A 15240-nucleotide genomic window follows, 5' to 3' on the forward strand; every position below is an offset into this window, starting at 1 on the left:
ATTAAGATTAACACACCTCAGTACATGGGGCGTGCTAGTAGGACTAGCATTGTAGCAGTAGAGCGAGATTCACTCAGCTAGAACTCACTCAGATCTAAATAATCCAGCAGATATAACGCAATAAGGCCAGGGCTGCAGCAGTAGATTGAATCACACTCAGCTACACTCCCTATCCAGTCATGGTGCCAGTGATTATGTAAATCTAAATTAACGGTGTAGCAGCAGAGCGAGTTACACTTGGCTACAAATTCAATAAAACCAGCACTTTTAATGGCATACTTTGATGTAGCAGCAGGAGAAACAGTCCACTACAAATACAACCAAACCACAATAAAAACAGCCAGTGTTGAGAAAAACAAAACTTAAATTAATGACCAAAGACTGAAGAAGGACATTTGGTTGGACTAGGTCTAGAGGGCACTCAGCAAGTGGCATCAGTGGACAAATTATTGTAAGATGAAATCTAACCGGATATTTTCCCTGTATTGGGCCCTTGGGAAATCCAACCCAGACTGGAGAAGACATGATAAATCGTAGTAAGGAATTCTTTCTCACAGCATGCAGCTTGCCCATTTACTGTACAAATAAGAACATTTCTTGATATAAGTAAATAATCAATACCGTCATGTTAAAGTTTGTTTTCCCGATTTTTTATTTTGTTTCAAGATGTGCAGATTTTGGTAGTATGATATTGACAAGTGGGCTTATGAGTATAGAAATATATTAGAAAAGTATTTCCTTGCAAAAGATAAGTATAAAGTATAGAAGTATTACACATTATGCATACAGTTCCACAGATAAATAATGTTCATGAATTATCAAGGTTTCAAGAACATCTATATTCTTTGCCAACCGTGATGAGTCACATTAATTTAATTTTATCACAAAATTGTACATAATTCTTCTCTTTAGTCGTGGAAAGCCTACACATTGTGAGTAGTAGGACAATATCACCCATATTTTACTACCTGGGTAAAACAATTCCAAACAATATCTAAACAGCACAACTATCATGATTTTAAAGAAAAATTAGGCCCCTGCACACTGACGGTGGGGCCTTAGATGAAACTAAAGAGACTATGAAACCAAAGCACTAGATTTTGTTTTTAAACAGAAAATATACAATAATTGAAAGGATAAATGCATGCTTTTTTCACATTGGGTATTCTGTTTGAACATGAATATGTTTATGCTTGAATGATTATTACTGAAGTATCTTAATCACAAGCCACGTGAACTGTTTAGGTTTTACACACGAATGTCAGTGTTTATCTCTGTATGTATGTCCATGATGAAAACTGACTAGAAGATTCCAACATTGATCATGAGTTTAATGTATATACATTATACACAGTATACAATTAAAGAGAAACAGAAATGTTACATTCATAGGCATATTATTAGTTGAAGAACAGCACAATGATTATCATTCCCCTCCCATTAAAAAACATCTTAGTTTGAAAACACTTGCATGTCATCATAGTATTGTAACATCACGTGAGCCAGGCTTTAGTATCTTAAGTGTCAGAATGTGTCGAATTGCTTTTCTGAACCAGGGGTAGAATAAGGCGTATATGACAGGGTTCAAACAGGAGTTAAAATGTGCAAGCCAGATTTCAAAGGGTATAGATGAAGCATCAACTGATGTATCTTCGCCTACCAGACTGGGGGAATAGTATGGACAGAAACACAACAAAAACACAACTAGGACAATACCAAGAGTCCTTGCAGCTTTCATCTCTGTTTTCTTCACAGTTACTGTCCCTGAACGTTGGATTGTTACAGATGCAATATGAGACCGCATGGCACGTGCCTGAGACACAGCCACCACAAATACTCTCATATACAGAATTATAATGATGGAAATGGGCATAATAAAGGTGAAAATAAGGTCAATAATCCCTGCTATGTAATTGATTACAACCACACACTCTCCAAAACAGGAGTTAGATCTTCCTGGTTTTTCCAGGTGATCATGTAAAAGGAGAATCCTGAAGAGAACAGAACAAACCCAACTCAAACAAACACATGTCTGTGCTCTTCTTTTAGTGACTTTGTTGGGGTAATGCAGAGGCTCACAAATAGCTATATAGCGGTCAATTGATATGAGCACCATGTTGGCTACTGAGGCAGAGGTAATGATATAGTCCACAACGTAATACAGAGTGCACAGAATGTCACCAAGAAACCAGCAGGTCTCTATGTAGATGATTTCAACCGGCATGAGCACGAGGCCCACAAGGAGGTCTGAGACAGCCAGAGAAAGGAGGAGGAGGTTGGTGGGGGTGTGGAGCTGCCTGGAGAGGGAGAATATCATCACTTTACATATTGTAGCCACAAAGTCATAACAAATGATTTAATTAGTTCTTTAAATGTAGTAATGCAGCAATGTGTCTATATGAAAAGGGGCAATGGCAATGAAGACATTACACACTGTAAATTATCATCAAAACAGAGACAAAATAGCTGTGTGTGTGAGAGATAGCAGAGATGGTATAGTGTGAGTGTCATAACTATATCAGAATAAAACAATTTCTCCCTATGGGTGAAGTTGGTATATTTATGAAAAAAAAACTTTAGATGATTATATCTGCCTGTAGTGGGAGATGGAGATGATGACCAGCAGATTTAGAGCCACGGTGATCAGAGAAATGGAGGAAAGAAGAACATAAATGAGCATGGCTTCAGTGCGAGGATGTGTAGGTTTCTTGCAGGATGAGTTTAGCTGTGGAAAGCAGAGTTCTGTTCCATCAAATGACCCCATCACCAAAGAGGAGAAGCTCTGCTGAGTTCCAGCAGCTCTCTGTCCAGAACATGTCGCAGAGCTCTTTTATGACTTTCTTCACACTACAGCTTGTGGTTTACATGGAGACTAATGTCCCTCCTCCCTCACATCATGTTTTTTTCTGTATTGTGTACCTACTAGGGCTGTCAAACGATTAATTTTTTAAACTGCGATTAATTGCATTTTGTCCATAGTCAACTTGCAATTAATCGCAAATTAATTGCAATTTTTTTGGCATATTTCTTTCTGTTCTAAATGTACCTTAATGTATTTTTTTCATGTTCTTAATACTTTTAACAACATAAGAAAGGGTTAGGGTTAGGCAAATATGCTTGCTTTATGAAAATGTTTATTCAACACTTCAAATCATGCAGGAAAATAAAAGGCTCAAAAAATATCCCCTCACCCTAAATGAGATCAAAACATGATGATGTCTGCTTTTGGCGAGGGGGGGCGGTGGGCTCTCTGCATCTGCCATGTGTTTGGCACGCAAATTATATTTGAGACTCAACGTACTTCAATGGTAACTCATTTCATGTCGACAGTATATGCAGATAACTTTTGTCCTATCAACCTAACCATCTGGCAGTGTTTTGAAAGTGAATTTGCTGTTCATAAGTCCTTTCTCCATTTCCTTTCGCTTTCGCTTTTCAGTCCACCGTGTTTTTCCCGAACGCCAACCCTGCTTCTTCTTCTTCTGATTCCCTTTTTTATTCTTCTGCCGCCCTCTGGATCTAGACTACAGGTGCCATCGACAGCCGCAAATCAAACAATGCGCGTTTCTTTTTTTTTTTAATACCAAGCGTTAATCGCGCGTAAAAGAAATTAACGGCGTTAACTTTGACAGCTAAGTCCATGAAGTTAGATTTGAGTGTAGATTTAAAGGCATCAATAGAGCCAGATTGTCTGATGTCAGCTAAGAGGTTGTTCTAGGGTAAGAGGGCACAATAGGAAAAAGCCCTGCAGCCAGCTGACTTCTTCTTAACCCCGGAACGGTGAGGAGCCCTGAATTTTGAGAGTGTAATGCACAAGTTGAAATATATGATATAATAAAATCTGACATGTACGAAGGGGCAAGACCTTGTACAGTTTCGTATGTCTTTAGCAGCACCTTAAAGTCTGCTTATAAAAATTGGAAGCTAATGGAGTGAGGACAGGATTGGTGTAATATGATCAAATTTTCTTATATGTGTTAAATAAGGCATAGTCCAACCTAGATAAAAACAAAGGCATTAATTAGGATCTCTGCGTCATACTTGGACAGGAAAATCCTAATTTGAGCAATGTTGCACAGGTGGTAAAAAGCGATCTACTTATCTCTCTATAAAAGCAAGGAATCTCTGTCTGTCTGTGTGTCTGTCTGTGTGTGTGTGCCTCAAATATCTCTGCGGATAAGGATCAGACTGACCTGAGATTTACAATATGGCTGCTGCGTGGTTTAAGGGTGTGCAACGTCGCATTTGTTTGGACTGAAATGATACCGTTAATAAATTATTTCATAAATGCTTCATGAATTCCGCTAGCATTGTCAACCATAGTCACCATAGCCACGTGAGCACCAGAGCCAATCACTGCACACCATAGCCACGTGCGCACCAGAGCGCGTTTTTTTGCGTTGTGAGTCAAAATGAGGAGACAGCTGAATGTTGAGCAGGCAGTGCAGATCTTCATGCCTGAGCCTGGGGCATTGCCTGCATTTAAATGTAAATAGTTACATATAACTTTGTAAATTTTAAAAACTCACGCACAAATTTAGCAAACAACAATTTATATTTGCATTATAAGTAATAAAAATGGTTCGTTAAACATATTTGTGGTTTTCACAGTTAAAATCTAACTTTTTCCTACTCAGATTTTATGTTTTTTTTCTGATTTTAGGTCCATAGTGTTAATATAATATGTCAAAATAGTACAGGCAATTTATGAGAAAAAAGGGGCAAACCTCACACAAATTGCAACAGAATATCTGATAAATGTTTATTACTCATAAAAGTCTCCTCTATAACATATAAAAAGTCCTAAGAAATCCAAGTGGTGGAAAATATTTTTCAAAGGTGTTTCTTAACCATACCCATGTACCACTTTTTTGCTTCCGAAAATAATATTTTAAAGTAACATCACTTTGAACTATATACTTGTACATCATTTTGCACTAATCCATATAAATGTTTTATTAATTTATTGATTGATTAACATACATTTAAAAGAAAATTATTTAAATATAACTTAAAATTGCACTTTTATATTAATTTCAAAATACTTCCAAATTGGCACAACATAAATGTTGGCACTGATGAACATCAGCTTCAAGTTAACATGTTTCACATTAAACATGTTAACTTGAACTTGACTTTAACATCGCTGGTCATCATAAGTCTAAGTTGTCTGGCTCATCTCCATCATCTTCATCATCATCATCATCATCACCTGCAGCCTGAGATGAATTTGCACACTCCGATCCTTTACAGTGGCCATATTATAGGCCAGTCAGTCGAGCCCAAAAAAACAAAAAATGTGCAAAAGAAATGTCTCAGTTTTAATTGGTCCTGATATCCTCCTGAATCATATACTAAAAGTCTACTGCTGTAGATGGAGTGGAACATATTTTTTTTCAAGATTAAAGGCCAAAGTTGTGCCCAACACTCAAAGTAAATTGAGTAGAATAGGGGAACATTTTCAATTACTAGCTATCACTATGAAACTTCTCCAGCTGATTAGTGACATCATACCAAAGAAAAAATGTATTGCAAGCTTTTGAGATTTTTTGTGCAAATTAGGCCTTTCTTCATAAAATGTATCATAATTTGCATATATTACAAAACACAAAATTTGAAAATCAGATGATGATTAAAAATGATTGTTTCATTATGTTGTCTTAATACAAAAAGACAATATTGAAGAAGGGACTGTGTCTATGTTTCTCTATCATCCCATACATTAGAAAATACTATTTAGAGTCATCAAAAAATCTATCAACAGAACTCCTCCCTAATCAAACACAAAATATAGACAGGAAGAAATCTGAAGTTAAGATGTCTCCTCCACAGTGTACGAAAACCTAATTTTGAGAAAACATCCTTTAAAGATTATAGTAAAAGGGAATACATTTTTCAGAGGAAACCACTATTAACAGACAAGTCATTGATAGTGAAATCTATAAATACACAATACGTAGCCAAAACCACAACTAAAGAGACAGATGTAGAAGGGAAAGCCCAGTAGGCACTTGAATATACAAAATAGGAGGTAGGCCATAACACTTATAGATTTGACTCTGTGGCAACAACAAAAAAAGTTCAATCCATGTTCTCGTTCTCATCCAAGTTTGCCGACATATTTGCACATACGCCTCTGCACTCTGCAAGCTAGGGTTTAGTCGAGGCCTTGACGACGGCACTTGCAGCGCATTGTGCAGCAACCAGACTTGCACTTGCAGCGCACAAGCTCGAACAAAGATTGAGGTGCAGGGTCCTGGTCAGTATGGACAGGAATGAGGCATGAGTCTTGGATCGTCCAGCCCCATTCCTCTGGTGGTAGCAAGTTTCCCATCCATTCTTGAACTTGATGGTACACCCGGAATAGAGGTGTCACAATTCTCCAAATCCTCGATTCGATTACATTTTCGATTCTAAGGTCACGGTTCGATTTGATTCTCGATTTTTACATTTATTTCTTTTAACACACAGGTTGCTATGCCATTTTTAGTCTAGACTTTTATGCAATATAATATCTGACCTTTGTTTGCAATGTACCACACCACATGGTCAAATTTAAAACATTTATTAACTTCAGTGAAAGGGGAGCGGGTTCAAGTTCTGTCGATGGGTCTCCTGCATCTGCAATTGCCATAGTTGCAAGAGTGGCGTAGCCCCTTTCAGTAACAGGGCAGCACGTGCTGTGTGTGTGCATAAGGTGTGTAAGGTGTGAGTGGGCGAGCAAGAGTGAGGGAGGGTGTGTACGTGCGGACAGTGAATGAATGGGAGAGGAAAGAGAAGCAAAAGCAGGAGTAGCAACAGCAATAAAGTGAACAGTATAGTTTGCAGTCTGGCTGTGAATAAAGGCCACGGCTCCTCCAGATACAGCAAAGCTCCCTGGTATTATTTCCCGACCAGCTTCACACGTGAAAGTGGTTCACCCCGAAGGTAAACACAAACTTCGGCCCTGGAGGAAATCATCTCCCCGTGCTTCCCCACCACGGTCCGTGAGCCGAATAGAACTGGACCCTGGTGTAACACCATGCTGTCGTTTGACTGGCTGTAGCTAATAGCTACTGGCTTAGCTAGTAGCTAAGTTAGAGGAGGTTGACTCGCAGCACTTCAACACGTGTTTTTTTATCGCTTGGTAAGCCGACCGGACGTGACATGGGGCGTGGCAGCATCGACGATTCCATTTTTTAATTCGAAGTTCGAGATTGTGACTTTATTTCGATCGATATCGTGACACCCTTACTCTGAAGCTATGAAACATAGCAGAATGAGATGTTGGTGGCAAGTTGCAAGGGTGGATAGCCATTTTGCTGTCAGCCACCTAACTATAAAAACTTTTCAGTCTGAGGTCATTGAGTTGCAGGTTTTTGAACATAGGGAGTGCAAGAGATGTATTGAGTGATGATGTGAGCAGCAACATTTTATCGCACATGCTATACTTGGTTGTGATACAACATCCAGAGTGTTTGGAGTTGGGAAAGGGGTATCTCTGCATCTGGTTCAAGAAAGTGACACATTCAGACTACAGGCCAGCATTTTTCACAAACAATCTACTACTAAAGAGGAGATTGCTGCTGCAGGGGGGAAAGCAATGATACACATCTACAAAGGCAAAGAAGCAGATTCTCTCAATGACCTCAGACTGAAACGTTTTTATAGTAAGGTGACTGACAGTAAAATGGCTATCCATCCTCGCAACTTGCCACCAACATCTTGATCAGCTGTGTTATATTCAGAGTTTACCATCAAGTTCAAGAATGGATGGGAAACTTGCTACACTGTGGAGGAGAAATCTCCACTTCAGTAACACCTACAGAAACTATTCTTTACAGATTTCTTCCTATCTATATTTTGTGTTTGATTAGGGAGGAGTTCTGTTGATATATTTTCAATAGCCTGATATTTTCTGCATTTTATACTAAAAACATGGCGGAAATAGATTTTTTGATGACTCTAAATATTATGTTCTAATGTATGGGATGATAGAGAAACGGACACAGTCCCTTCTTCAGTTTTGTCATTTTGTATTAAATCAACATAATGAAACAATATTTTTTAATCTGGCTTCATCTGATTTTCAAATGTTGTGTTTTGTAATTTATGCAAATTATGGCAAATTAAGGCCCAATTTGCATATAAACAAAAAATCTCAAAAGCTTGCAATACATTTTTTCTTTGGTATGATGTCACTAATCAGCTGGAGAAGTTTCATAGTGATAGCTATTAATTGAAAATGTTCCCGTATTCTACTCAATTTACTTTGAGTGTTGGGCACAACTTTGGCCTTTAATCTAAAAAAAAAATATGTTAAACTCCATCTACAGCAGTAGACTTTTAGTATATGATTCAGGAGGGTATCAGGACCAATTAAAACTATGAGACATTTCTTTTGCATTTTTTTGGTTTTTTGGGCTAGACTGGCCAATAATTAAGAGTCTGTCTCTTCTGTTACGCACATCAAGCTAAACGATTGTCAACAACACAACCATATACAGTTAGCTTGCTACAGTAATGTTAGCTAGCTACTGTTAGCTAACTATAAAGTAGGCTAATTTGATGGTACATGATAATAGTAACATACTCTTTCACACAATAATCATGAATGTGCAAATATGTTGTTGAAATATATCAATTTGATGGCATCAAAAATGTTCTGAGGTAAAAGAGATAATACTTGTGTGGGCCATAGTAAATTTACCTGACAGTTACAGTTGATAAGAATCAAAGGTTCCATAGAGATACCCACTTATGAAAGCTAAAACACAGTTTCTGGTTGATAGTGGACAGTATTGAACCCTTTGTGTGGACATCAGTCAAGAAGACATGCATAAATCTATTTTCTAACATGGGCGGTTATGGGAAATTGTGGCATCCCCAATTTCAGTATTTTTCAATACTTTCCACCACTTGGATTCCTTAGGACTTTTGATATGTTATAAATGACATATTCATGAGACTAGAACAATTGAAAGAGTTTCTGTTGCAATTTGTGTTGGGTCATGTCGTATAATGCCTGTACTAAAATGAAAAAAACATATTTGTGGTTTTCACAGTAAAAAATCTAACTTTTTCCTACTCTGATTTTATGTTATTTTAGGTCCATAGTGTTAATATAATATGTCAAAATGCAAAAATAACTGTACAGTCACACATGTGAGGTTGTGCTGAAAATAATGACACCAAACAAGGCAAGGTAAATAGTTTTTAAGGTGAAATATAATGGTATAATCAAAAGTAGTCAAAAACAGCCAATTATATCCCTGACGTCCCACCTTCAAACAAAACCTCATTTGGCCATCTGTGAAAAAGCTACTTAACCTCCCACCTTTCTATAGGAATACATGCTTCCTACGGGCAATGCACTAGTTTGATTGATGCAGTAGTGTAACATCATGGTGATAGGCCCCGGGGCAAATATTTTTTTTGTGCCCCCCACCCCTGGCCTAAACACAACTGCACGCTCGTGCGCACCGCACGCTCGTGCGCGCACACACACACACACACACACGCTTGGACACACAGCCATTCGAGAGAACTGCTATTGCGGGGGTGGACTGGCCATCAGGAGTACCGGGATTTTTCAATAATGGGCCGATGGACGGCCATTTTTTATTTTATTCTTATATATTTATTTATTTATTTTTTCTGCTGTGCCTTGCCTTGGTAACTACCGTAAATTACCAAATAATAGCCGGGCTTCAATTAACCGCAGATCCCCTTTAAATGCCAGGTGCAGGTGAATATTTTGGTAAATAACCGCTGGTTGCAAATAAATACTGGGTATAATTATTATAATTTTTTTAAATCAAGGAAGAAGATGTGACGGCTGACACTGCACGTTTTTCTTCTTCGCCTTTTTCACGTATTGTGCTTGCTTTCTGTCAGTCAATATCACATCGACCAGAAGCGGGAGAGAGATTGGCGAAAAAATCAAACTGAGCTTCAGTGTCTGTCCGTGAGGGACAGCAACAGGGCCAGGCGGCCTGGTGGAGGGAGGAAGAAGGCTAGCGAGGAGCCTGAGATAAATATGCGGGAATGAGTTATCAGCAAACGGGCACGCCACGAGAGAGTGTCCCGCAAAATGATCAGGGCGATGGCGAAACAAATGTACGCCACCGTGAGTGACAGCAGAGATGAGGAGTTTGCCGCGAGTACTGGTTGGATGAATCATTTTCTCCGCCGCAACAACTTCACTTGCAGAAGACAACTATTGCCCAGAAGGATGTCAGAGAAGCTGGCAAAGTTTGTGGCATTTTCATCCCGGATTTTTGAGAGGAAGAAATTAAACAATAATTGCCGAATTGCCGCCTGGTCTGTTCAGTGACTGAAACAAATAAACGCCCCAGCTATTATTTGGTATTGTACGGTATGATAACTCTCCCAGCCTGGGGAGAGAGACATGCATCGCCTCGGCCCACATTGCTCAGCTGCAGACGCAGTAGAGAGGTGACGAGACGTGGCGTCAAGGCCACTCAGCGTTACCTTACCGACCCGCCCCCAGCTATTTCATTCACAAAAACAGGGGCTGTGGCAATTCTGGACAGCTGTTTTTTTATTTATTTATTTTTTTTTTTCCTTCCTTCCTTCATGGGCCCCTTACGGCGTCTGGGCCCCGGTGCAGCTGCACCGATTGCACCGCCAATACTTACGCCACTGGATTGATGTGCTGATTGAAACAGTGTTACCACTGGAATGAGTAGGTTCATGATCAAGCTGAATGAGGCAAGAAATATCAGGAAGTGCCAGAAAAGCTTTACTTAGACTATCAGAGGGAGTGGATATTGAAATGAGTAAACAAATCTGCAATAAATTCTTCTAAGAATTAGCTTAATTTAATGGCAGTTTTCTGCCATTCAGTATTAGGTTTTAGCCGTGTTTCACAAAAACTTATCATGTCCAGTTAATGCTCGGTAATCAAATAATCAGTGAGGCTTTAGTGTACAGTGATCTAATATTAATCTAATACAAATTTGAGGGTTTTAAGCTCATTGGAGGGGTTTCAAGCAACAGGCTGTTCAGTGGAGCTCATGGTAGATAATTTATGAATTGGAACAAGGTACCTTTTAGTTAAAGTATGTTTTGGCTCCGTATGCATGTAGGGATGACATGATGCAGTAGTGATTATCTTTGGTATTTTATTCTGAAAGTCTGTTTAAGGTGCTTGCTCTGCACTGTCAGAAGTGGGGATCAAAATTATTGTGATTTACATTACATTTAGAAGATGATTTAGTTAGAGTGGCGAGGGAAGGTGACAGTCACAATGTTGTAAACTAAACTTTCAGTCTAGCATTCTGCACTATACCCATGACTAGTAATATTAACCAGACTAGAGGACTCCACACCAGCACTAACTGTATGACTAACAGCCTCTCTAGTCACCTGCAACCAGCCGAGTGCCTCACCCCTAGTGTCAAACCTGCTTCAAACACCTGTCTATATTGATAGATAAAAACAGCAGTGCCGACTCCAGTAGGATGAAGGCCGCCTGCTCTTAGCAGTTGGGGCATGATGATGTCTGTCAAACGATGGTGCAATCACAATTAATCTTTGGCTACCTCAGAGATTATTCCACTTGTGCACATCCACCTTTCGTCACAACAAAAGTGTGCGTATATTAGGTTCAGCAAAGGTTGCATCATGTTTAGGTGTGTTGAGGTTGCATCACAAAAGTTCAAGGGACATGATCTTATCCAAAAGTGTTTTGTTTACCTCAACAAGTCATCTGTTTCTTCAGCAAAGGTTGCATCATGTTTTGTTGTGAAGATGATATCATTGTGTGGGAGTTGTTTTTTGTTTTTCTTGCAGCGCTGTCATGATATGACACTAATGAAAGCAGGTGTGAAAACTTTTCTCGCAAGAGAGGTACACATCTATTAGGAAAAATAATGGGCTTCACACTGAGAGCTGTTCAGTGTCCAGAGACAAATTAACTGTAAACTGTGTGTGTGTGTGTGTGTGTGTGTGTGTGTGTGTGTGTGTGTGTGTGTGTGTGTGTGTGTGTTGTGGAGCCGCTAATGGCCATAAGACTCTCTGTAATTATGTACAGTGATCGTGTTTTTTCAACCTGAGAAGAAAAGAAAAAACAAACTCATATCTACTTTAAACTAATAATGAAATATGATCAGAAGTCTTGAGCCAAAAAAACTCAGTAGTTCTGATCATTTAAATCAAGAAATTTTAGTTTGAATGCATTTCCCACAAAGATGAAAATTAAAACTATAATAAAAACATATTCAGAAAAAAATCTAATTGAAATGAAAATATTCAACAAATGGATAATTCCACCATCTACCTAAAAAACTGGAGTTATTTTGATCTTGTCACAGATGTCACGTTTATAACAATATGGGACTCCATATGTTGCTTTGCTGCACTACTATACATTCATAGTTAATCATTTTGGATTAAGTTCACAGTGCCACATAAGAAGCAGTTCACCATATTTCCTATTTTTTTCTTTTAAATGAGCTTCTCCAAGCAATTCTTTTTCAGTGTAGCCTCCTGCCAATCCAAACCAATCCCCAAATAGCAATGTACAACTTTTAACAGTAACAGAGTAATATCAACGCATTACTAATAGAACTTTGGTTATATTATTATATTTACCTCAAATAATATATTCCTACCCATTCTTGTCATTGATGATGTCATATACAGCAGAGGTGGGGGACTCCAGTAACATGACTTGACTCAAGTCAGCCACGAGTCACACATTTTAGGGACTAGAGACATGCTTGACTTACACTGATGAAATGTTCGACTTGACCTTGACTTGGTGTTCATGACGTGAGCTCAGCTCTTAGGCACTACATGTTAAAACAATTTGATAATTTTGTCCTGCAGGAAAGAAAAATTAGATAGCAAAGTTTGAATGGTTAATATTGTTGTCTGCCACTAGATAAATGTTTTTATTCATTAAAAACTACCATTATAGACTATATCTAATGATACAAATAGCCTACAACAGTAAATGGTGCATCATGGTGTTATGGAGCCAGGTCTTCAGCCTACACAGGGCTGAAAAAGAGTGCTCCAATGCCACCACACAGTGAATGTGAACGACAGGCAAAGCATTTTGAGCCTTTCCACTGCAGATGATATACTTCAGGTTTGTGGCTGCAGTTCATAGTGAATGGACACCCCATTTACATCCACCACTTCCCCCTAAGCTACCTTAGATAACAGGATGCTCTGTTTGTGAAGCGACTCCAATTCCATCCTGGTCAAACCAGGTTCAGGGCCTCAAACATCTCCCTTTTCCAGACACTTGGGTACCCTATGGTATTGTAGCGAGCGGCAGCAATAAGGAGTAGGCAGCAGCTAAGTTCCAAGACAAGCTCCAATGTTGGTGCTATGCCATTTATTGTGCAGAGCAACTCAGCAAAATAAACTAGGCGACCCACCACTCTCACTCACGGTGTGACAACAACAAGCCAACCACGCCCACCTTGGACCTGAGCGTGCATGACTTTCCCCTACACATTACACGGCCCACCCTTCTTCCCCAGTGGTGTGGAGCTGTATGGCCTGGGAACCCAGGTAAAGTGTGGCCCCGGGGTACATCCACCATGGCCTCCCACTTAGCTTACAGATCCAGACCGATGATGCAGGGGTCTTGGGTACTGGCCAACCAGAAATTGTGGTCAACAATGTGATTAGCTACAGTCACTTTGAGAAATCTTTCTCCTTGCATCCTGGCACGTTCACCAGTGACTGTGGTTATCTTCCACTTTGTGGACTTCCAGCCCCATGGTTTCAAGCCACTTGAGCCAGGCAAGGTTCTGGGGCGGACCAGGTAAATGGTGTACCACATATCCATCCGGGCTCTGCATGGGGTGCCATTAAGGTTGCAGTTCAGGTAGAGCCCATGTGTTCAACCAAGTCTACCAAGTCGTATTTGTGGTGTGGTCAAGGGGAAATGGTTTGTTGTGGGTGGCTGAGGTGATTGGCTCCGTGGGGAAGAAGCCGGGCAGTGGTGTGCAATATGGCCTATTTCCCCACATCTGTAACAGCCTTCCAGGAACTGTCCGGGCAGCCTCCTGGTTCCACGCCATGGTCGGTGTAGGGCTGTGGTAGTAGTGTGATGAGCGCCCGCTTCTTCGTCACTTTCCCCATAATCAGTCCATCTCACCCAGTGTCTCATGGATAAGGTATGATCCCTGTGTTCAACACATGTTCAACCTGCTCACCTTCCACTGTGGCATCTGTCAGGGTCCTTGAACCGTACAGGTGGAGATGTTCCCGCAGTTGCTCCAACTGCAGCCCCGGCGTGAAGGCGTGGAGGGCAAGTGCTTCTTGGGCCCTTGTGTCGAATTTGGGATACCCCAGACATGTGTAACGTCAGATGTCTGTAGCATAGGCACCAAGGCTCTCCCTGTCCCTCCTCCTAAATCCAGGCAGCTTGTCTCGGGCTCCATCTGCATGAGCTTGGCGGCCAAATCGACGCAGGATCACCCTTTCGCTCTTCTGGCAGAAGATCTGTCAACACCTGAACGGCCTTTTCTTCCAAAGCGAGGGCAACTCGCACTGCTGTCTCTTCAGCTGACCCTTCAGCTGACCAGGCATTGAAGTGGGCAGCCAGCTGTACCTGGATGAGGTAGGTCTCTGGTGGCTAGCGGCAGGAACAACGGCTCTTTTAGCCACTTCTGCTGTACTGCTTTGATGGCTTGCAGGTGGTCAATGAGTTCATCCATCTCTCTCGTAGATGCTGCCAGCTTGAAATCCCATTCATGACACCACTGTAGCGAGCAGCAGCAATAAGGCGTATACAGCAGCTAACATTGACAAGCTCCAACATCAGCACTATGCCATTTAATTCACAGATCATTGAACAACTCAGCAAAATGACTAGGCGACCCAACACTCTCACTCATGGTGTGACAACAACACGCCAACCACGCCCACCTTGGACCTGAACATCCATGGGCTTTCCCCAACATGTTACAATATCAAGCCACTCAAACAAGCTACAATAAATGCATTCATTATTTTGTAAGCATGTTTACCACCTCTCCACATCCATACAGCTAATAACTGTTGTGACTCTGGGTTTGTCCTCTGCGCATATCACTCATGAGATGCAGGTTCAGACGAGGAAGGCAGTGACAACCGCAGAGTTGTGAGCAATTACCTCACAAAGTTGATTGTTAAGTGACGATGCACACAGCAACACATTAAGAAAAGTCAGCAAGTTTGAGATCAAGTCTTCCTGAACAATACCTTTATACACTACTTAAAGGGAGGGAAAAT

The 15240-nt window shown here is 40.4% G+C and overlaps 1 protein-coding gene across 1 annotated transcript; it reads right to left on the reverse strand.

Moving 5' to 3' along the window:
- Positions 1-1333: 1333 nt before the first annotated feature.
- LOC115588437 (trace amine-associated receptor 13c-like) lies at positions 1334-2764 on the reverse strand. The gene is made up of 2 exons (XM_030429052.1): positions 2595-2764; positions 1334-2297 (listed from the first exon to the last, which is right to left on the reverse strand). The coding sequence occupies exons 1-2, from the start codon at positions 2762-2764 to the stop codon at positions 1478-1480; spliced, it is 990 nt and encodes a 329-aa protein (XP_030284912.1). The 3' UTR covers positions 1334-1477.
- Positions 2765-15240: the final 12476 nt, after the last annotated feature.

Source organism: Sparus aurata, chromosome 9, assembly GCF_900880675.1.
Source record: "Sparus aurata chromosome 9, fSpaAur1.1, whole genome shotgun sequence".
Classification (NCBI taxonomy): Eukaryota; Metazoa; Chordata; class Actinopteri; order Spariformes; family Sparidae; genus Sparus; species Sparus aurata.

What these genes read in the sequence shown, in the direction of transcription:
- LOC115588437 (XM_030429052.1), bottom strand. Translation starts at nt 2,764, where the DNA reads ATGGGGTCATTTGATGGAACAGAACTCTGCTTTCCACAGCTAAACTCA. An exon ending in ATCTCCATCTCCCACTACAG is followed by an intron (nt 2,298 to 2,594) that starts GCAGATATAATC and finishes CTCCCTCTCCAG; the next exon opens with GCAGCTCCACACCCCCACCA.